Raw genomic sequence first — 25156 nt, 5'->3', positions numbered from 1 at the left:
ACATTTAGCAGGAAAACTTACAGATGGCCAGGGAAGGAAGATTAACGAAGGAGCAAAGTTTGGGTGGCTGGGTGGACAGTGAACAGTCTAAATGATGTATCAAGAAAATACGTATAATGAAATGCTAAATGTTTAGACTAGACTGTAATACTACAGAACATGTGAACATCTTCTCTGTTGACTTTCTTTGTTGGGAAAGAGGTTCATATAAATCATTTTTAAAAATTCATGTCTCCTATTTTTGAGGGATATAGAAAGAAAACTATGATGGCTATGAGACCAAGGAATATATTACCTTATGGGAGCTCTCTTTCACTCTCTGTCTGTCTGTCTATCTATCTATCTATCTATCTATCTATCTATCTATCTATCTATCTATCTATCTATCTATCTATCTATCTATCTCATCTATCTAATCTCACAATAAGGAATAATAGAGTCCACTATAAATAACAAACATAGCACTGAAAATAAGTGCCTTATGAGCACAGTGGCATTATTTATTGTCAAATCCACGATACTTTTAAGAGTGAGAAGTGATGGAAGTGGATAAAAGAATTAAAATTATTATAACTTTTTGAAATATTTATTGAACAAGTTTTTATTATATTTGTCTATTTATTAAATAGTTCTTTTAAAACCTATTTTCAAAACTAAAATTCTAATGATAATACTTTGTTATAAATTTAAAAAATATACAAGAAAACTTAAAATAAGAAAGAAAACGACATGGGACACCATCACAATGAGCATCAAGAGGAAGTGTCCCTGGCAGACAGGAAGTATGCTTACCTGACTTATGAAGTCAGAGATGGATTTTATGTGCTAACTCCTGAGGAAGTAGTTTCCTTATCCCCTCATTTTGTTCATTCATTTCTGCAAATGCATGGATGGTTCATGCCCACACATGGTTGCACGTTCTTGAGGTTGTTATGTGCACCATAGTTCCTATCTCAGTTGCAAGTCTAGCATTGTGGCCTCTGTCATTGCCCTAAGAGGAGGTACTAGCTGGCTCTGACTGGGGCAGAAGGTTATGCAGAAAGCATCAAAAGAACAAGACAAACAAATAAAGAAACAAAAACTCACAGACACGGAAAACAGCTCGGAACATACCCTGGGGATGTGCTAGGTAAATTCTGCCATTTGGGCAGGTCCAAAATGTTGGGCTCCATCTTAGAAGAAGAGCTCATCAAGCCCCAGGGGGAAAATAATTGCATTTTAACTATCTCAGTTTCAAAATATTGGAATTGGGATCCTCACAACTGATTTTTTTTTTTTTTAACTTAAAATATATGGCTAAACTGATAGAGGCAAGAACAGAACTTTTGGCCTCTTAGTTCTTTGGGCAAGCTGTAATCTCTTTAGTTCTCATTAGCCCACAGCTTTCCCTATCAGCCTTTGCCTTAGTTATTTTTCTTATCCTTCAAAAATAGTTACTATAGAGAAGGGAAAAAAAACACGTCTTATGTCCTTTTAGTATTTGGTATCCTCCTATTTCTTAGTATGAAATAGTTAGAACAAACACTTTAGAGTCAGACAAATGTGCCTTAAACTTTGGATGTATTAACATCCACTGAATGTCAAGTTACTCAAATCACCTTCTTTGGTTGGATATAATCTTGTGGAGTTTGTGATAGCATTGTGGTCAGGATTAAATGAGATGTTCCAAGTAAAATGCCTAGTACAGTGTTTGACAAATGGTAGGTAGCCAATAAATGGCAGCTAGAATTATTAAGGAAGAAATTAAAGGTTTCATGTCGGTGGGGCCAGCTATGGAGAAAATTGTCACGTAGGTTCCTCATCCTCCATTTCAGCTTCCTTCCCATTCCTTCTGCCCCCAACCCCCACCATCTCCTATTACCAGTACTTGTGGCTCTCATTATACCATTAGATTCCCCTCTTTTGCTACACTAGTATATTTTGTTCCTGATTTATCTTCCTCATCTCATTCATTCCAGATCTCCCAGTTTAGTGACCTATGCTTTTGTTTCCTGCCATATCTAACCTTGAAAAAGTTCCTTTAATGTAATTTATAACAAAACAGTAAAGACTAACAGCATTTTAATATGCTAGTCTTGCCAGAACATTGGTCTATTTTAGTGAAGGTGTCAACATCATAACCTAAGAGAATAAAAGTGTAAAACTTAAGTTGAAGGAATCAGTAATAGGGAGAGGAGATATTTTTAAAGAGAGAGACTCGATAACAATAAAAATGAACAGTTAATATTTATTGGGTGCCAACTCTATCTTATACTGTGCTTTATATACCCTCACAACCAATCAATTATGTACTATTATTGTTATTTTTCTGATGAGAGAAATATACCTTGGAATAGTAAAGCAAATTCCAAAGATAATATACACCTAGTAAGGGGAAAAGACAGGCTTGGGATTCAAGTCCATCCAACTTACGACCATCTCTCTCTTGCAGTCACTTAGAGGCTAAATTTTCATCAAGGCAGGTATCTATGTCTCTTATCACTTGCTAGAGCCTAGTGCAGTGTTTGACACATAGTAAACAATCAATTAGCAGTTGGTTCTTGAATTAATGCATAAATACCTATGCTGCCATAACCTCTTCTCCATTTACCTCTCTGGTGTCACCTCTTTCTTGGAGACCCTGCCTTGCCCAATATTCCAAAACTGAATGGCCAGTAGTCCCTCATACACTATTCTGCATCCTGACTTCATGCCTCCATCTTCCTGTCCTGTCTACCTGCAATTCTTCACTTCCCCAGAAGTTTCTGGGTTAACTACCTATAACACAGAGCTCGGGAGTGAGCTCCCTCCATGAAGCTTTCCATTTCTCTGACCTCTCTTCCTATCCTGTCCCTCACTGTCTTCTTTCCTCAGCCCAACCCAGTCAGGGTTCATTCCATGTCTATCTCTTCCACTAGACAATAGTGTTTTTGAAGGCAGATGTCTGACATTTTTGTACCCTATTCGGTACCTGACATATTTTGCATCTGACATAGTTTTTCTATGCTTCTGGCCTAGCCTAGTTCATTCTAAGGTGTATTTTTTTCCTATATTAACATCTGTGAAATTGGGATACATCTTCTAGTTAATGATATCTCAAAATTATAATTGACAATGCTTTTTTTGACTTAGTGATACAAAAGGAAGGGTTGATTGCATCCTACAACCAATGGCATCTTAGATTTAATGTAATGCAATAAGATGTTGAATGAATGAATGAATGAATGAATGAATGAATGAATAGCAATCATAGCCCTCCTCAAATCACATTATTATTCCTACTTACAACCTAGCTGTTCTGCACCATAGACAATGTAGCAGGGCTTTCTTAGTAAGACAGATATTTTTTTTGAATATTTAAATCAAGGTGCTCATTTTTTAATGTGTAGGTAAATTATGTAAAATAGAGAGGAATTTAAGAAAAAAATTTAAGAAATAACAATTTTAGGTAGGCAATTGTAAGGAAGATAACAGTCATGCATGCCAAGGCTACATGATTCTTCCACTGGCCCCGAGGTGAGAGGTCGATGCCCTGGTTTATCAATAATTCTTGTCCAGTACATATTGCAAAGCTACAGGTATTGTTTGCTGTTATATTGTGTCCTGGGCAGAAATTCTGTCCCAAAAATTCATTATGGTGCAAAGCCACATAGCCATATTGAGGAATGCTGAAGTACTAAAGCCATGACAGCTGAGGCACAATGGTTCTGAGATTGACCGACAGCCCTGAAAATATCATCATAAACACAGAAGAGATGGTCATGAGAAGGGTTGCTATGGATACCAACTCTGACCTGCTGCTATGGCCAGTGCCATAGAACTAGCCAAATAAGCCACCATCATAAGCGTAAACATTATGATGAAGAAGACCTCCACCACTGGTGTCAATCTGAACAAGAAGTATGTTATGCAAGTAAATATCATACTTGCTAACATCCTCATGGGTAGTAAATCAGATAACAGTTTTCCAAAGAAATAAGATGACACTCTGTAGTATCCATTGATACGTCATGTATAAAGATCTTCTTCCCAACTGCAAACAGCTCCAGGGATGTCATACTGCTGAAATATTGGTTATTTGTCAGGAAGAAGAGCACCCCAGCTCTATTCTGGATTCCCACAGGGACACTTTTTAGATCACAGAAAGTGCCACCTATAGCCAGTCTCAATAAGATTGTTATGATTACCTCAGCGATAGATGCCTGGAAAATTACCCAGTATGTTTTTGAATGAACTCTTGGAAATCCATTTAGGTTGAAGACAGAAGGAGGTAGCATAGGTGTTCTCCTTGAAGGCTACACTCTTCTTTTTCTGAACCCCTGAGAGTTGATCTAACTCAACTTTCATTTTTCTGAAGAAGGCAGAGTTGACATAAAACTCTGCTAATTTTTCTATGAGTGGCTTATCTCCTTTGAAGGCTCTTCCGTCTCCTGGGCTTCACCATCTTCATCCTCTCTGTTTAATATCACATCAGAGGAGTCTCCATGAATGACATCCAGGAAGAAGTCTGCAGGATTATTATGGAGCTCACAGTGGTGAACAGCTGATGCAGAATACCCCAGGCCCATGGAACATTAGTCTTCCGGAGGCCAATAAGCTGAGGCTATCGAAAAACTTGAAAATGGAATAATGAGGTTGATGAATGGAGAAGATGATGGTTCATCCCTGTTTAGACATCTCTTCAGGAGCAAAAGGACAGCACTTGCTGAGCGTGGATCTAAGCCAGTTGTGGGCTTATCCAGGAATAAGATGGATGGATCGGTAACAAGCTCCATTCCAATACCAGTCCTTTTTCTTTCTCCTCCAGACACATCAGGAAGTTCCAATCTTGGAATCTGCCACTTTAGCCAGACCTAATTCTTGAATGACCATGTTTGTCTGTTCATTTTTTTTCATGATTTGTCATAGTTGTTAAAAGTCAAAGAGCTGCTGAAACTGTAAATTTACTCTCATTTCAGAGTTCCCATCACAACATTATCTTGTATATATATAACCTGAGTTATATTTGAAATTTGCAGGTTGAGGTGCTCCATTTATCAAAACATCTCCCGATAATCCCTGTGGATCTTTCCTTGAAGCTAAGACATCTAAAACAAAGATTTGCCTCCACCTGTGGGTCTCAGCATAGCATTGAGGCCAGGTCTCATGATTCCTTTGATATTCATTAATATTTCTTTCTCAACTGTTTTTCAACCAATTAGAAAGCCACTCTTCACTCTTTTCAATAATACATGTTATAGAAACTTAACATAGCTACTTCAGTAAATGTCTTCAGGTGGTTGGAATTTGTCCTGGGGAGGCGAATGGTGTTTCTTTGTGACATTGGGATGAAAACGTGGTCATTACTGGAAGATATCTGAGAGTTTCTGCCTTTATGTGTGGCAAACAGACTGGTAAGGTACCAGCCCAAGGTCACGGTCACAGTCAGTTGGAGAGTCAGGCCAGATTATCCTTAATCATTTCTTTCTGGACTGATGTGATCTTCCTTATGCTTGTATTCTAGGTGAAATTGATCTTCAAATTATCTCCAAAGTGCAGGCTCAATACCCAGGAGTTCATATCAGCAATGAAGTTGTTGAACCAAGTGCTGAACAAATCGCCAAGTACAAAGGTAACTGTAACCTATGGTGCTGGATGTCCAATTCTATTCCAAAAGGCTTGTCACCCCAAATTTGTCCCTTCAATCATTAACAACATAATTACTGTGGGATGTTCTTTGTAATATTGTTGGAAGAAGAACCTAATCAATTTGTTTTCTTGGCAGGCATAACGAAAAACCTCAGAATAAGAACTGTTAATAATTAAACTTTTTTTTTTTACTGACTCTGCATCTATTCACTGATCATCAACTATTACTTTTAATGTTTATTATCAGAAACAGAGCTGTTAATTCATTCAGAAATATTTAAAATCTTTGTCCTTAAAGAGCTTATGTTTAATGGGTTATTACAAGAATCCACAAACTTTTTTCTGAAAAATAACCAAATAGTAGTAAATATTTTAGACTTAAAAGGCCACATAATCTCTGTCACAACTAATCAATGCTGACATTGTAGCACAAATGCAGCTATAGACAATAATACATAAACTGAGTGTGGATATGTTCCAATAGAATTTTATTTATGAACATTTGAATTTTGTGTCATTTTCACATATAACGAAACAGTATTCTTCTTTTGATTTTGTTCAACCATTTAAAAGTGTATGAGATATGAAAGACAGAGGTATGAAGTCAGGAAGTAGAACAGTATAAGCTTTTAGCTTGCAGTCCATTTAAAAGTAGGTAGTGGGCCAGATATGGCCCATGGCTCATGGTTTGCTGACTCCTGGCGTATAGAATCATGTTACTTGTTCTACATCAATTTTTCCATTGATAAAATCCACCAGTTAATTCCCCATTAGTACTGAGACAATGTAACCTATGTTTGATCAGGGTTCTCATAATTATTTCTTATTGACTCTTTACTTATTTTTCATCTCTAATTTCATTTACTACTAGAGAAAAAATCAGGATGAACTCTCTGGTCTTCCAGAACTACATAAAAAAGAAAAATGTGTTTTATATCTGTTATGTATGTAACATTGATTGCATTAAAATTCTAAATGGAAATGGGTTCCACGTTTGCAATTAAAATTGATGGTATGATACCTCTTCTCTGTATTTTAGAGTTTGTAGCCAAGTCATCAAACCTCGAGAACATAAAGTTTGCTTGGCATAAAGAGACATCATCTGAATATCAAAATAGAATGATGGAGAAAAAAGAACTTCAGAAGTGGGACTTTATTCATATGATTCAGGTAAGAAATATTTATTGTTATATAAACTCAGAAAGATTTTTTTCCCAGAAATATGAAGAGTGCCTAATATTCTAACTTTAAAAAGGAAAGTGAGAATCTGATTTCTGATTTTACAAGTGAGCATATACAAATTGACGATGAAGATGTTGAGAATACTAAGGAATTCTCTGTAACATTCAAAAAGCCAGTTTTTTCTACTCAAAATACTTCCAGAGTTATTAATCATTTTTTTTTCAATGTTTGCTTAATTAATTTTTGTAGAACTTAAAGTCCACGGATAGATTTGAGGACAGTAGAGTGTAACGTATCCTAGCATCATTCTCCAGTAGCTCTCAAGGTCTGGATGGACCAGTGTCTCAGTTTTTCTGAATCCTCTTACTTTTGCCTTCTGTTGATGACCTGTCTAACATGACAAAAGGGGCAGGTTAGATGATTCCTCAGGTCAATAAAGTTTTATTAATATTAGTTAAACATTCAGTAAGAATTTATTTCTATCATCCAGCACTGATAATGTATTTCATAGAAATACACTAGTGTATTTCTTGGAAAGGGGGTGACATTGAGTAGATGGTATGGGGACAAATATCCACTGATATTTCTGGGTAGCATATGGGTATACAGGCATCCATTAGAAGATGTGTATATTTTAGAAATACCACAATTAACAAGATGCTTCTTACTTTCTATAGTCTACAAGTATAGTCACCCCAAAGGAATAAACTTAAAAGAAATCAAAGGAAGAAATGACTCCAAGATTGGAATTTTTAGGCAATCCTGTGTCTCTGCTGTCTTAGCTGACAAAATCTTTTACCTGTAAGGGAGTGGTTAACATTGCCCAGCAAACCTATTATATTTCTCTATTAAACTTCCTTTTCCACCTCCTCATACTTCATACCTCCCTCTCTCTCCTTATACCTCCATAACCCTTCTCCCAGCTGATGACTTCCCTTCACACTGTATAGGAAAAAGAGAAACCATCAGATAGAAACTCATCTTTCTTTACCCTCCAAATTTACAAACATAGCTGCAATTGTACCATCTCTTTCTTTCATCTTCTTGTAAAAGCCTTCTTTTATCAAAAGTCAATCCCTCCACTTATGCTCTGGATCCATTCTTTACTTGTTATAAAATTTTGCAGCTTCAGCAATCCATTCTCCCATTTCTCTCAAAGCTTCCACGTTTGGTCTTTCTTGCAGTAACTCCGCTTCCCCTGCATTACTACTCTACTCCTCTCTTCCTCTCTGTCTACTCTGCATTTTTCTGTGCTATGTCTCTGTCTCTTCATTGTTCCTTATAATCCTAACACTCTCATGACAATCTTTCAACCTAATATTCATAGTCAACTACAGAGAATCTCAGTGTCTATTAGATCAAATTTCATAGCACCTACTGTAGCCCACCTCCTCTCCTTTCATTAGGTCATGTCATAAATTTTTAGCCGTCTTATGGATCAGCTATATCTGGGTACCTAGCTATGTATGGTCCCTGTGGTGAACAGCATGTGATGACATGATACTAAATATGGACCCTGGAGCAGCATAGGTCATGTGCAGGTCCATTTTATTTCATTTATTCATTCAAGTGAGAGAGGCATATGTTAAGTTGTTTGTGCTTTATGCAATAAATTCTATCATGGGAATCTATATAGAGTATTGAATTCTTGTCCAAGAAAGATGAACATGAGATATAAGAAGTGTCTATGGAGGTAGATTCCAGGAATACAAGTCCTTAGGGAAAATTTTACACTGCCAATGTATAATTCCAACCTCTACCTGTGTTGGGTGGAAAGGCCTCTCCCTATACTTCACCAAAGATGGTCCAGAATTATTAAAAATGAGTGGATTGACTCTTAGCATCTTGTGACCAAGGATCTAACTTAATGCGTAATCCAGTCGTTTCCTAGAGACTCAGTCAACACCAGAGTCTGTCACATTTTCTGTTATTAAAAAAAGCATCTGTGAGCATATGGTGAAGCTAGTGCATAGGGCTTAATTTTAAAGCAACGTTCCATGAAATGGGTCTGTGTTTACAGAGCTGTCACCGTTTTCTCCCAGAAGAACTACAATTCACAAACTGTATAGTAATATAGTCATTGCGTCCATGTGGAGTGGAGACTAAGTATCCCCAGTTATGAATGTCAGTGTTATTATATTAAAGCCAGAAAGAGTAAATTTAAAACTATTTGGTCGAGTTGAGCAAATAATATAGTTCCATTTCCCTCAAATATTTCCTCACATAATTATTCCAACTCTCCATATAACATCTTTAATTTTTAAATTCCTTAAGTGTTTTGTTGAGTAAAATCTACTCAACTTGAAAATCAAACTTTCCAGTGAGTATCTAGTCCAAGCAACAAACACGTTGACATATGAAAGTGACTCATGTCTCTTCTCCTTCATTTCCAGATGCTGTACTATGTGAAAGACATCCCAGCTACGCTGAAATTCTTCCATAGTCTCTTAGCTACCAATGCTAAGATTCTTATTATTCTTGTGTCAGGTAAGTTATTTTCATTTGGCCTGAATTTTAAAACAACGATAGTGCATATGTGCATGTGTTTAAAGGCTGTATTACGGAAGTTTTTCACAACAGCCCTCAATTTAGGGGGTCAAGTGGAATTAAATGTCTGTTTACTTCTTCCTCCTGGGAAAATGTGTCGTTTTTATGTATACATTCTTTTTTACATAAGATAGAGCAACTGCAACTTTTAGGAATTTTTTTTTATTAGTTTAGGAATATCTTTAATGAGACTAAAAATAGTAAATATTTCTAATTACCTCCCTTTTGTCCCTTGAATGTCTCTTTCCCCTGTATCATGTTTATCAATAACTAAAGGTTTAAATATTTTCGATGACATATTTGACTAATTTGCACTTCTAAAGCCATTATCAATACTATTCATTATAGGTTTTCTCAAATAACTATTAAAAATGGTTTTGTGTTGTTTTACTTTTCCATGAGACGCTTTTTTTTTTTCTTCTTTAAAGAGGGCACAGCTCATGGTGGTCCATGCGGGGATCAAAGCAGCAACCTTGATGCTACCAGCACCACACTCTAACCAACTGAGCTAATCGGCCACCCCTGTTTTACTTTTCAAAGAAGGCATTTGATCCTATCATGTTGCTTCCAGGGGTATAATAAGTACCACACAGGGAACATAAGTAAACATGTTAACAAATGAAACACTGACATTGCTGAATTCATTAATGCATTGTTTCTTTAATTCAGCAATCTTTATGGACTGGACACACAGTGCTAGGTAGGTTGATTCTAGATATATAGCCGTAGCTATCTACCTAAGCTTGTACCAGACCCCATACTTAAAAACTATATGTCACAAAATTAATTTATTGTTAAATATGAAGAATGAACTCTCCCACACAAAGGATGGCAGACATGGCTGTCGCCTGTAATCCTGGATTTGAACTCATGTGGGAGTTTGGCAAATGAGAGCTACTGTACACAACCTCTTCCCCAAGGGAATATTTTGATATACTGTTTTTATCTCTGGTTAGTTAAAAATACTCATTTGTGTGGGAGAGTTCTGTCTTCCCATTTAGAAGGGCTTATGTAAACTGGATGCCTCCTACTAACCTCTCTCTAAATTAGGACACTGGATAAAGCACTTTGTACCGCTTTTAGGAATGCAAAAGTAAACTTATTTATCAACATTGAAGGCAGTTTATTCTTGATAATCTGTATCAATAATACAGAAAATGTGTTGCAGACAGAAACAGTAATTCATCCAGAAGTAATATGTTTGATTTTAGAACATATTTAATATCAATAGCAGATACACTCTTACTTATACTTGGTCTATTCTTAAATATTTTCAGAAGTATTTGTATGGCAGAAGGTGGCTTTCTATGAGTAAATGTCTACCAATAAGAAAAAGCCAGACTAAGGTTTAGAAAGTGGCATGAGTAGTCTACAAGCAACTGAGAATTGACTGAGTGTCCTTATGGATACAGTATTCTGCTGGCTGTATCATGAATAAGTTAATACAATCCACCATTTATTGGCCTCAAGAAATGTGAAAACCAAAACAGGCCCAGTGAAATGTATGATGATACATGGAGCAAGAGTGTCGAGGTGCTTCCTAGCTGTGTGAACTTGGTCTGTGTGGCTAAGTTTCTTCAAGGGCTGTTGATGGATATTCATACCTACGTTATATTGCATCTATGCATATATGTGATGCATATGTACTAAGTATTTGAGTACATTGTCTTAGTACATATACACTTTGGGGGGAAAAATCAAAGAAAAGGAGTATAGTCTCAAAAATGAGCTTTTTTTAAAAAAAATGTATTTTGAGTCAAATATTATTCGATCTGTGTGGTTTGATGGTAGAAGTATTTTCCTAACTTTTTCAGTATGCAGTTCACATTTCTTCATTACTGCACACAGCATTGGAGACAGGTATCCCAAAGAAGAAAACACTGTTAACAGGTACTGTCCCCAGGAATAAGAATCCAGCAAATAACAATTCTCAAATTATTAAAGGGACTCTCATTATCTCCTTCCTTTACTATATACACTTCTTTCTTAGAAGATTTTATACAGCTTTAGAAGAAATATTATATACATTTCTTCTTAAAGAACCACTTAGCAGAAGGAGGAAATAGATTTAGGCATTTTATTTTGGACTTTCCACTTCTCTCCTAAGGCTCAAGTCATAGATCTATTGCCTCTTTTTGTCACAAGAGTTGTTAAGAAATTAATTAAATATAAGTAAAAAATAAATAAATAAACCCCTGTTCAATATAGTTTCCTTTACAGTTAAAGAAAATATTCTACCCAAAAAGGAAAATAAAGTTGTCAAATATGTTGATCTTGTCACCAGCCTAATGTAATCTAATGTCTCCATATTACCCAGTCTATAGGCTCATACTTCCCTTAAAAATTCAGAGTAAATGACTGGAGCTCTTATTCTAAGTAAATTGGATAGTCTGTCACTTGCCCCATGATTCCCGAGGATTCCTGGGTCATGCTTATATGTTCCTTGTGGTTGCCAGCCACTGTTTGCCCCAAATTTCTGCTCCCAGTTCAATTTTTGATTTATTACCAAACCTTACATGTGCTACAGCTACCTTTTCTTATCCTATCCTGCTTTGCCCCCAATATGGACATAGCCCCACTTCCTTCATTCACCAAAGCACTATTCTTTGAGTTGGGGAGATGTTGACACCTATGGGGAAGGAGAAGAGCAAAAACAGAAGTGAACGTCCAAGTCCCACAGCTATTCTTCTTCAAGCTTTCCTCTTGCTCAGTCGGGGCCCACTTCCCTTGCACCTACTCTTAACCTCTTTCAGACCTCACTCATATCCTCTTAGCTCAGGGCTTTTCCCAAGACACAAACTCCTCACTTCCTCCTTTCACCCCTCTAATTTATTACATAAGGCAAACTCCCTTTCTCTACCTCTTTCACCTACATAACCCTGTGCACCTATGAACCTGTCTTAACTATGACGTATTTCTGAGATAAATTCTATTGCCCCTTCAGTGTATGGAAGTGGCTGTTTTTTGAAAAACAGAACTAATCGCTTTGTTGTATTAAAGCCAATATAACTATATGGGTCAACTTTTAGAAGAAAATAAAAAAAGTTCATGGTGAGTTTCCAACAGTGGAAACAAATTTAATCACAACGGATTTCCAGTCAGATTTGTCTTACATTATTGTCAATCAACATGTATAGGATTGGTCCACATTTTTATGAGTCATTTTCACTTCAAATCCCTGTCTGCTAACCCAGTCTGTGGATAGTAAACAAGTCTGGAAAACTCTCCAGGCCATCTGAGGTGCCTGATCACCTTCCCTTCTCACCCCTGTATAAAAACCAGTGCCCTAAATGGCCTTCTCGAAAACCTGGAGCACTTACAACAAAATTGTTCATATTAGGCTCTGTTTTTGTCAGGTTTTTTGCAGTCCCTTTCTAAATGGAATCTGCTTCATAATTACCTAGAAATCAAGAAACCTGTTTGTATATTTCCTCTGTTTCAGGGCAATACTGTCAATTCATAGCTACACTGCAATGCAGAAAACAGTGCTCACTGTAGACAGATTCAGACAAGCCTAAACTTCCTCATTAAATTAAATTTCTAAGATGCTCATCTAGCCAATATTTCATCTAGGCAGATAAAAGTATGTTCGGATTAACATCTTGCTCTCTGGGGTCATCTTAAATATGCCACACAGATAAGGCTCTTGCCTGTCCATCTTAGAGACTGACCTGTTATTAAATTGATGAGATATTTCTCTGAATAGACTGAATTCCTCAGTTATTTGAGCACCATACGGACACTCATTTTTGCAATTTATTAGATTGTAAGATAATAAAATATGCGCTCAGTTTCTACATGTAATCATGCAGAGCACCTAGCTTGGATACGGCGCCATGTGTGTTCAGCCATATTCAAAACAGTCTATACTTGGTCCCGTGTTGGTTGCATAGGACAGTAGTTGTGTAAATTTGGTTCATTCAGCTTTTATTGAGCTCCTACAGTCAGTCACTGCTAGGCTGTGAAGGTTGCAAAGATTACTTTTCCTTGCCTTTGAAAAGCTGCTAATTTGATGGAGGACTCAGATATGTAAACACTTTCAGCAGTATGCTAAGTTTCCTGTCAGAGGCAGCCGGGGAGTTTACAGAGAGTTCCTTGAGAGCAGGGGCCTCTGCCTCTTATCTCTAGTCTCAGAGCTTTGCAAAGCCTTTGACACCTAGAAGACATGCAGTAAGTGTGTTTGAGTTGAACTGAATAATTGCTTATTATTTAATTGCTTACTATTTCTCCTTTATGATATCCAAACTACAACTAGTTCTGAATGTCCATCGTGTGTGTGTGTGTGTGTGTGTGTGTGTATACCATGTTTTAGCTAAAACTTACTACTTGATAGAGATGGAATCAAAGAATATAGAAAGTTCTGGTGACTTGAAGATAGGTTTAAAAAATAAAAGACTCAGTAAAGAAGATACACATATTCTCTCTCTCTCTCTCTCTCTCTCTCTCTGTCACACACTCACACACACACACGCACACAGTGCACACTGAAATAGGTGGACAAAAGCAATGAAGGGTAGGCAAGTGAAGCTAGATTGGAAAAGAAAGAGAAATTGAAATCAGAATTAAATGACAGCATTTGCTGGTCAGCCTATTAAAATAATACATGTTGCTTGAGGAAAGAGAGGTTCTCCTCTGTTTCTGGGTACCCACTACAGAACTAGCCCAGCTGAGTAAATATTCACTTAATTATAATAAGCAGACGTTCCTGATTATGAAGATAAAAGATTTGATTCGGGAATAAAAAGAAGAGAAATGAGAACAAAAGAGGTATATCCCACACTAAAGTGATGGCAGTGACAGGTTTTTCTGCAAATGTGTAGACAGGTATTAGTTGAATGAGTTGCTAAGTAAATTGCAATCTATTTTGTTAAGGGAGATTAGCAAGGAGATAAGGAAAGCTTTCCGTCCTTCCCTCTCCTTACCTGACTAAAGAAGGAGTCAGATTGTGGTGTGTTATTTTTAATACAGTAGGGAAGAAAGAAACTGGTTTGTATCATGTTGAAAACAAAAGTAACACCATATGTTGTACCCACCGAGAGCCATTAGGATAATGCATCAGTCAGAAAGTGTATAATTGCTCAGCTCAGAAATGGCACCGAGTCACAGAACACTGACACAAGCAAATTTTCTGCAATTATTGTTTTGTTCTTTTTTCTCTGCCAGGTTAAAAAAATAATAATGATAACAGAGCCTCTCCTCAAACACTGAAATTTATTTTCTTGTAAAATCTTGTTTGTAGGCAAATTCTTATTCGGGAAGATAATCACTGTATTTGGAATGACGCATCTTTTAATATATACGCATGACCCTCATTTTTTTTCCCCATTGAACTGAGGTTTTATTTTTTTTTTTTGCTTCATTCCAATTCCTAGAGCATATCCTGCAGTTATCGCTCCCTCTTCTGAAATATAAGTGGAACATCAATTATCTAGGCTATTTATTATTTACCATTTCCTGCCTTGAATAGTTTCTTTTGTTGGGTTAAATCAGGGTCCTAGTCTATGGAGGAAGACCAGGCTTCTTTGAGCATCCTGTAATTACATACACAACTTGTGGGTATATATTGTTTGTGTACTTTTCAGGAGAGTCAGTTACTTTCATTAGATGCTAAAGGAGAGTTTGGAACCAAAAAAGTTCAAGCCTTTGACATCTTCACCTTTAATCATGGAAGTGCATAGAAAATGTATATTCTCCCTTATATTGCTTTGGCCAAGTACAACTTAATTACCTAACACTTCAACAGTGTTTATTATGTGCCAGTCATGGTTCTAAGTGCCTTACTTTCTTAATTCAGTTAATCCTTGCAGAAATTCTGTGAATAGATTCTATTATTATTCCTGTTTTACAATTGATAAAACTAGGCACAGGTTTGTAAGGCTAGTGAGAAGAAAAGCCAGGCTTCACACTTGAGTAGTCAGGCTTTAATGACCACTCTTAATGACTGCACTGTATAGGCTATGTAGGTAACAGCCCACGATTACATGCACGCATTGGAAGGTCCATAAATCATTAGTCATTTGTTTTGATTTATTGTAATTATAGATTTCTGAACAGCAAGTTTGCTTTTGCGTAGTCTAGAGATTGCAACTAATAGAAATATATCATCAAACTAATTCCACATAACCATTTATTTTGTCAGTACTTACTACACATCAGCCATGCACTCAGCATTGTACAATGATTCACTTAAAATATCTCATTTAATACTTGCAGTTGCATTTGAGGTAAGTATGGGTATGCCCATCTTATAGATGAGAAAACTGAGGTTCTGAGAGACCTAAATAATAAGCCTCATTTCATTTATGAAGTGTCGGAAGAGCACTCCAACCTATTAATATATCTCTCTCCCTCAGCTGCTGCATTTCTTAACCTCTTCATTGGGCTGCATTTTCAATTAAATGCAACAGACATTGCTAAAACATCTTCTAAAGTTGGAGACAAAATTGGTAGGAATCAATCTAGTTATTGGCAGTCAGTCCAAGGCAACATTTAGTAAGTGGATAGACATGAGAAGATATCCCATCTTTACTTTGACTAAATCATCATTGTGTTTATTGTGCTCTTTCTTCAATTTTAGTTTTTACTCTTTGATGCTCTACTCTGAACCTAAGACTAAAATAAACAACTGCCTTCCTCCTACCACCACCTGAATATCCAATAGGTCTCTCAAATTTACATTTCCCAAGTCACACCTGATGATACATTTAAAACTGCTCCTCCCTCATTCTCCCTATTTCCATCCAGTAACTGCGATTTTCTCTTTTCAGGTGCTTGGGCCAAAATCACTGGGCTCATCACTGACTCTTCTTTTACTCACACCCAATATCCTAATTGTTGGCAAATGGCACTCGATCTAGGGGTTTAACATATAAAAAGTCCAACCACTTCTCATCATCTCCAAGCTCGCTGGTCCAACTTACTATCATCTGTCACCCACGTTATTGTAGTAGCCTTCTTACTGGTCTCCCTTGCTTCTGTCCTTATGCTTCTATCGTCTATTCTCATCTGTGTGGGCAGTGACCTAATTAAAAGGCAAATCATGTTAAGTCAGTCTAATGTTGTGTTATCCAATATGGAAGCCACATTTGGCTACTGAAATTGAAATTGAAATGAATTACGAAGAAATATACTTTTAAGTGCATTTCCTCAGTCACACTCGCCACAATCCAAATGCTCCATAGCCACAAGTGGCTAGTAACTATCGTATTGGACAATGCAAACAGAGAACAGGTCCATCAGTCCAAAAAGTTCTATCAGACAGCACTACAATGGCTTCCCATCTCCTTCCATTCTCCCCCCTTATTCACTCAATTGCAATCTCACTGGCTTCCTGGCTTGTTCTTAAACATGCCAAGCATGTTCCTGCCTCAGGCCTTTGCAGTTGCTCTGCTCTCATTCTGGGGAAATCTTCTCTGATATATCTACACGGTTGATTGGCATGTCTCTGCTCAAATGTCACATTATAAGAAAGACTCTCTGTGACCATCCTCTATAAAACAGCAACCGTACAGCTCTTTGACCTTCCATAGTCCTTGCTCTGATTTGTTTTTTATTAGCACTTAGCACCACCTGATATACAATTTATTTATTTATTTAACTTTCTCCCCACCCTCCCCCACCCCTGACTCCTTGAGTTGAGCTACACAAAAGCAAGAATATTTTTTTATTGACTACTCTATCCCAAGTAGCTAATATACTGCCTGGAAGAGTCGGTAAATAAAAGAATAAACGAAAGCATGAATTTTGTTCTATTGCACAGGAACCAGTGGCTGGGACAAGCTATGGAAAAAGTACGGATCCCGCTTACCCCGGGATGACCTCTGCCAGTATGTCACATCGACCGATCTCACTCAGATGCTGGACAAGTTGGGGATTAAGTATGAGTGTTATGACCTTCTGTCCACCATGGACATATCTGACTGTTTTATTGATGGCAATGAAAATGGAGACTTGCTTTGGGATTTTTTGACGGAAACATGCAACTTTAATGCAACAGCACCACCTGATCTCAAAGCAGAAATTATGAAAGATCTGCAAGAGCCTGAATTCAGTGTAAAGAAAGACAGAAAGGTTCTTTTTAATAATAGTCTGAGTTTCATAGTGGTTGAGGCATAAATATCAATCATGAGAGTGTATTCAAACATTATATTTTGAACAATAATGATTATTTATTTCTGTATTAAAATTACAAATACATCTTATAATATAGAGTATTGTCACTTACATATAAAATCTAGAAAATTCCAAGACATTCTTGGACTTCGTGTGGAATCATATATGATATTGCTGGTCTTATTTCATCCCTTTTCCAGGTAAAGAGACCACAAGTAGGCTAAATACCACATACGCTGGAAAAACGACAACTAATTTTCACTAGCTTATTGACAATAAAATCCTTTCCATTTGTTGATTGTATTGGAATTTCCTAGACTACTAATAATGTATGTACTATGTATTCTTTAAATACTAGTAAAGTGTATGTGCTTATTGATACTTTGAACACGAAGACAGTACATGTTTATTGATTTTTACCCTGTTGTGAAGAAGTGTTTGTCTTTGTATATTTCTCTATTGTAATTTCTATTTTTTTTTTTTGTTGATTACTAAAAGTAAGCACTTTTAGGATATTACAAAATTAACTCTTTTTATCATATGTTACCATTTTCTCCCATTTTCTTTTCTTTTTTAATTTTATGATTTTCATAATGTTTTGTTTATTTCTTGATGTACTGAATTTTTTTCTATTTTATTTATTCAGTCAAATTTAGTTTTTTTAATTTCCAACACATTTTAGTCTTTCTAAAACCATTTTGAAATATTAACATTTTTTCATAATAATTTTATAATTTTGCTTTAAAAAAATCTTTGATATGTTTGAAATTTACATAAGTTTAAAGAGTGAGATGGAGAACAAGCTGTTTTCCCTCAAAATGATAAGCCAGCTGTATCAAAATAATTTACTTAAAAAAAAAACAAAACAAAGCCTCTACTGACTTAAAATGCATCTCATGATTTACTAAATTTCTAGAAAACATAGAATCTCTTTCCATACTCTGTATTCCCTTATATCTCTCTGTCTAAGATCACTTCTAAAACCAAGGATCATCTTTGGACAGTAAGATTTCAGGGGATTTTTGAAAACTTAGTTGATGTACTTTATTTTATTTTGAATTATAAATATCTATCATTCTTTTTAAAAAGTATATCTCTAGGGCCGGCCCGGTGGCTCAGGCGGTTAGAGCTCTATGTTCCTAACTCCAAAGGCTGCCAGTTCGATTCCCACATAGGCCAGTGGGCTCTCAACCACAAGGTTGCCAGTTCAATTCCCCGACTCCCGCAAGGGATGGTGGGCTCCGCCCCCTGCAACTATGATTGAACAGGGCACCTTGAGCTGAGCTCCCAGATGGCTCAGTTGGTTGGAGCACGTCCTCTCAACCACAAGGTTGCTGGTTCGATTCCCACAAGGGATGGTGGGCTGCGCCCCCTGCAATTAGACCTGGAGCTGAGCTGTGCCCTCCACAACTAAGACTGAAAGGACAACTTGAAGCTGAATGGCACCCTCCACAACTAAGATTGATAAGACAACAACTTAGAAAAAAAAAAAAAAGTCCTGGAAGTACACACTGTTCCCCAATAAAGTCCTGTTCCCCTTCCCCAATTTAAAAAAAAAAAAATATATATCTCTTTAGCTAAGTAAATAAGTAATTTTATAATTAATAAATATATATTTTTAGATTAGGTAACTAATTACAACTCCCTAGTAGAACCAGCAGAAGCAAGGTTTTATTAAAACACTCGTGAACCCTTATTTTCCCAGAGATGAAGCCTTCAACACAGTATGCTAGTCACTCTATCACATTACAGACCTACCATTTAATGCTACAGTATAGTCACTTCCAAGAGTTAATGCCCCTCCCTAATCTCTTAGCTGCCCCCCAGGAAGTACACTGGAATACAGAGCCTATTTACATTAACAAATAACCAAGCTTTGTTGTTCATAATAAGTAAAACTGACTTGCATTGCCCTCTTTTCTTGAAAAACTTCATCAATGTTTTGTGAATTATAAGTTCCAACAAATGAAACGACAGTTATCCAATCAGATTCCTGAATACAAACCCTAAACCATTAATCATACTGATATGTAAAACTGACAAAGGAAATCCATGAGGCACACATGATTGATGAATATAGGCCATGATGACCTTGAACAACTTCACCAAAATAATGGAAGTCAAGACTCTACAGAGCAAATTATGGCCTTTTCCAAAAAGTACATGTGCAAAACGAGTCGAACTAACATACTACTTAAAGTTAGAAAAGAAAGCAGTCCACAGATGGGTATTTATAAAAATCTTATCCCTATACAGCCCTTACTATAAAATACAAGGATAAATAAATTCTCACCTGCTTCAATGTAATGTAATGGGAACACCTATGCCTTTTTAAAGAGAAAATCCCCATGAATACCTACCAGTTAGTGGTGGAAAGCTATATAGGTACAAGGGATGGAACTACTGGTTTCTGTCTACACTGCATAATATTACAAACAATTGGAACAGTCACATACTGACTTTGAATATTTGTCCTTGTGGTTCAGAAAAAAAGCCCGCAACATGAATTTGGAACGTTGTTGTATACATCATTGTACACTTCCCCGTGTTTAACATGAAGCCATGCATGTGGAAGATGCTGAGTAATGGGTGTTAGTGAAGTTTTCTTTCTCAAGCATCTATATGTTTATATTTTTACTGTAAACATAGTTTAAAAAACCAAACAAAACTGTTTGTTGCCCTTAGTATAAACCTTAACTTAAAGTGTTTCTGACACTATTTAAAATTTGTTGTTAGGAAGTACTGCCAAAATACAAAGAGAAAACATTAGTGGAACACAGTATTTTAGGGCTTTGTTATTTGCTTATTATAAAAATCAGCAAATTACTTAATTGAAAATTCTGGGCAAAAAATCATTAAATTTCTAGTGTATATACATAAAAACAGATTCAGAGGTCATAGAGAATACTAGATCCTAAGTCTGTAAAGCTGCATGGACCAAAAGGTGTATTTGATGTATTTTAAATGTTTATTAAGAATAGCTTAGCCAGAATATTTTGACATTTTAACAGCATATTTGCATGTGTTTACCTTTTCAGAATGTTATTTCTAAGAAAATAAGCATTCATTGCTAAGCCCTAAAGGGAATGAACGTATGAAGCAGTCTTGTTAGTGGAGAGGTAGAACCAGACTTCCTGGGTTCAAATCTTGGTTCTGTTACTCACTTTGTGATCTCAGGCAACTTATTTTCTCTCTATTCCACATTTCTTCATCTTCAAAATGAAGATAATCATAGTACCTAGATCAGAGGATGACTGTGAGGATTTCATGAGTTAAATTACCTACATATTCTTATATAGTAGCAGTCTCACAGGAAATTTCAAAAATACTAACTATAATTATTATTAATTACACAAAAATTCAGTATGAAATGCAGAGCAGATGAAAAATTAAATTAAGGAAAATTATGACTGAGGCCAGAAAGCTAGCACCTAAAGGAGCCAACCTAATTCCTAACCTTGACATTTCTAGCCAAAGGTACATGGCTTCCATGTGTCTATTAGAGCTGAGCTGGTACTTCACAAAAGTCAAAGTGCAATCAGGGCTGGGTCACTCAAGCCCCACCCGGGGATGGGTCTGCCTGACACTGTAAGTGCCTACACTCTGAACTCTATGAAGTGACCCCATCATAGGCTGGCCAGCATTTGATTGGAGTATTTTCTCTTGAAAAATATGAAAGGGATCCTTTCAATACTTCTGTTAGAAATTTCGAATTACAGGGTCAAATGGCAGAGTAAATAAAGTCTGTGCTTCATCTTCTAATGATCACATCAAAATTACAACTAAACTACAGAACAACCATCACTGAGAATTACCTGAAGTCTAGCTGAACAGAAGTTCTATCACTAATAATATACAGAAGCAGCACATCAAAATTAGAAGGAGGGGTGGAGACATGAAATGGGCTAGCCCCACACCTGCAAATGGTGGTTAAAAATTGGGAGGGATATCTCAGCTACAGAGATTCCCCCTGATGAGCAAGGGGTCCCAGCCCTATACCAGGCTCCACACCCAGAGTTCCAGTGCTGGGAACAGAAGTTTTCATAACTTCTATCTGTGAAAACCGGTGGAGATTGTGGCTGAGTGAGACAAAGGCTGATGGAGTCCCACGTGTTCCTCTTAAAGGGCCCAAGCATGGACTAACTCACTGACAGACTCACACGCTCTGAGTTCCAGTGCTGGGGCAGTGGCTTGAAAAGCACCAGGGACATACGGAGAGGAATTGAATTGTCTGGTTTCTGGGCAAGGGCTGGAGGGGCAGCTTTCTCCCAGATAGAAGATGGCAGAAGCTATTGTATGCAGATGCAGGTGGCCACCATATCTGAGTATCCATCAACCTGGCTAACACCGTCTGTCCCACCCTGGTTATTTCCTGAGGCCCCATCCCACTCAACTTACAGGCCCACCCAAGCCACTTCCAGTGGCTTTTCCATACAAGTGGCCTGTCTTGGCTCATGCTACAGACTTTCCTAAAATTTCTCAAAGGTTAACAAACCCCAAACAAGCAGCGTCTGGCTTCCACATCCCCTGTATCTCTTACTGAGCAGCCCCATCGGTGGCAGCCATGCTTGGTCCCTCCCAAGCACTTCTAAGACCAGTGTGAGTACCAGCCATCTATGGATTGCTTTGTGGCGCATTCCAGGTAGCCTGAGGCAGATCCCTGCCCAGGAGACCCTGGGACCAGCAAAACTCGTGGCCCATTTTGGACCATACCTGAGCACCACCAGGCTGACTCCACAGGGGACACAACCAAAGTACAGACTGGGCAAGCACCGGAGCCCTGCTAAAACAAATCCTGCTCCATAGAGATGTATAAGAAAACAAGACTGTTTCATATGCTGCCTACAGGAGACTCACTTTAAATCAAAATATATACACAGACTGAAACTAAAGGGATGGAAAAAGATATTTCATGAAAATGGAAATTAAAAAAAAAAAGCTGGGCAGCATGACTTATACCCAACAAAACAGACTTTAAAACTAAAGCCATAACAAGAGACATAACAAAGAAGGACCCAGTAATCCCACTTCTGGGTATTTATCTGAAGAAACCCAAAACACAACTTCGAAGGGACATGTGCATCCATATGTTCATTGCAGAATTATTTACAATAGCCGAGATATGGAGGTAACCTGAGTATCAATCAATGGATGAATGACTGAAGAAGTTGTGGTACTTATATATGATGAAATATTACTCAGCCATAAAAAAATAAAATAAAATGAAATCTTGCCATCTGCAATAACATGGATGGATCTACATGGTATTATGCTGAGTGGAGTAAGTCAGACAGAGAAAGACAATTGCCATCTGATTTCACTTATATATGGAATCTAAAGAACAGAATAAACAAAACAGGAACAAACTCATAGATACAGAGAACATCTTCAGTGTTCCCAAATGGGAGGGAAGTTGAGGGTTTGGGTGAAAAATGGGAAGAGATTAAGAAGTACATATTGGTAGTTACAAAATAGTCATGGGGATGTAAAGTACAGCATAAGGAATATAGTCAATAATATTGTAGTAACTATGTATGGTGTCAGATGTGTACTAGATTTATCAGAGTGATCACTTTGTAAGTTATATAAATGTCGAATCACTGTATTGTACACCTAAAACTAATATAATATTGTATATCAACTGTAACTGAAAAAAATGATATTGTAGATCTGGAGAAGTCAGGCGTTCATTCTTTCACTTATTCATAAAATATACATTCAACCAATATTGACTGTGTGGGGCACTGTTCTAAGCAAGGGGGGTATTGCCGTAGAGAAGGCAAAGTTTCCAACATCACTGACCTAATTTCTAGTGGACAGAAAGAAAAACAAATAAATCACACACACACATACACACACATACACACACACACACACATCAGATAGTGATAGTCGCTGTTAAGAAAATAAAAGTAGATAAGGAGAAAAGAGTACCAGAGAGTATAATATTACTTGGAGTGGTCAGGAAAGGCCTTTTTTAAAGGGTGAGATTTAAACAGAGATTTAAATGAAGTGCAGAAGCCAGGCAAGAAGTTGGCAGAAGAGCATTTCATGAAGAAGAAAGTGCAAGTACAAAGGCCCTCATGTGGGACTGAGCTGGACATATTTGAAAAACAGTCAGGAGGTTGGGTGGCTTTCTATACGAGCTAAACTGAAAAGTCATGAGACAGATTCAAATCCAGAATTGCCACTGTGGCCCATTTCTGGGAGGACCTCACTAGAATGTCAGTTAGACAGAGAGGAATGGAGCTGACTTGCAGAGAGAATGAGAACATGTAGCCTTTAAATGGGAAATGAGCTTTGGCTGTCTCAAGTTATGCTCCTTGTCATTTCCAATTCCTGTCTGCCCTGAAAATAAATACCCTTTTCCTCAAGGTATCCTTGTGGGTATCTCTGCCTCTTGCCTCCCAAATGTCCTTGTTAGAATAGTATATAAGGTCTCATTTGATTGTTAATGAGTTTGAAAGATTGGTTATTATTATCCCATTTGGATGGTGAGGAAGCTGAGATACTGATAAGATAAATGACTTAGCCCAGCTCTCAAAGCAAGTTCCTAACAGGTTCACTGGACTCTATACTGTCTGACTTCACATTGTGTGTCTACATATTGGGCAAATTAAGTTTATGTTCCTCTTTCACTTTTGATGCAGCTTGTCTTAAAGAGTAAGACTTCATAAAACTAAATTACCTTTTCCTCCAAATGTCCATCTGCAAACTAAAAGGGATCTGATTCTAAAAGGGAAGAAGAAGCAACTGGGGGGACAAAGCATAGTATAAAAAAATCACCTCCTTGCATGGTGAAATAGAACTCTTTCTAAGCACTATACTTCACTAATGTTTGTTTTAATCTAGTCACAAATACCTGGATTCTTGCATCCATTTGCTTTGACTTTTGCCTTTATTTCTCTACCTCTATTCCTATCAGGTCCCAGGAATCACCAATTTCATGTTTAAATTATCTGCCATCATAGCCTAGCTCCCCTATGATTCATACACGCAACACACATTCATAGTATGCGATGAACTAATGCAGGGTAGTTATAACTACAGATTGTGTAATCTATTTCTCAATGTGATATACACCAGGAAAAGACAACTGTAGTAAAAAGGGGCTTTGATTTAAGAGGCTCCCTGGGCAACGACAGTCACAATTTCCAAATGTGCCAAAAATTCATTAGGACTCCATGTCAGATTGCTGTAATCTCTGTAGCAATGGATTAATAAATACGGTGATGTGTTGTTTTGGAGGCTGCAACGACATCGTGAATATTCTGTATAAGCAGTGTCTTCCTATGATCGCATTCTCTTGAAGAATTATCTGTGTTTCCTGATTCAACCTAATGATACTTGAAGGACTTTGCAAACAACCTTCCTTGGGTAGAAAATGTTGAAATAAATCTCAGGGGCCATCAAGTACAGTCCAAGCTGGGTGAGCTCTCCAAAGCTATTTGATATAGAAGATGCAGAAAAATGTCAGTACCTCTATTTATGTCCTGTAGCTAACTAATCTCATGCTAATTTCATTCCTGTGCTGTGATTCCTTTTTCTACATGTGTTGATGGATGGGTTTCATGCATTAATTCTCTACTCTCCGACGCAGACAGACTAGACATAAATCCCGGGGTTCTGTAGGAGAGGCAATTGTTCCATGCTACTTATTATCGGCACAAGCACATTGCAGCCTTGGCTTATTTATCATGATATTGCT

At 37.2% G+C, this 25156-nt stretch overlaps 1 protein-coding gene and 1 pseudogene across 1 annotated transcript in view; one reads left to right on the top strand and one right to left on the bottom strand.

Annotated features, from left to right (window-relative positions):
- The window catches only part of HNMT (histamine N-methyltransferase), a 45977-nt gene extending 27998 nt beyond the window's left edge, over positions 1-17979 (top strand). Inside the window, exons 4-7 of the mRNA XM_033113076.1 lie at positions 5483-5590; positions 6647-6777; positions 9183-9276; positions 17096-17979. Coding sequence (XP_032968967.1) covers positions 5483-5590; positions 6647-6777; positions 9183-9276; positions 17096-17451 — 689 coding nt within the window. The 3' untranslated portion in view covers positions 17452-17979. The remainder of the gene's footprint in view (positions 1-5482; positions 5591-6646; positions 6778-9182; positions 9277-17095) is intronic.
- Positions 3395-5475, bottom strand: LOC117026345 (broad substrate specificity ATP-binding cassette transporter ABCG2-like; annotated as a pseudogene).
- Positions 17980-25156: the final 7177 nt, after the last annotated feature.

Source organism: Rhinolophus ferrumequinum, chromosome 8, assembly GCF_004115265.2.
Source record: "Rhinolophus ferrumequinum isolate MPI-CBG mRhiFer1 chromosome 8, mRhiFer1_v1.p, whole genome shotgun sequence".
Taxonomy (NCBI): domain Eukaryota; kingdom Metazoa; phylum Chordata; class Mammalia; order Chiroptera; family Rhinolophidae; genus Rhinolophus; species Rhinolophus ferrumequinum.
The sequence above is the reverse complement of the archived record's forward strand: the minus strand, read 5'-3'. Positions and strand labels throughout refer to the sequence as shown.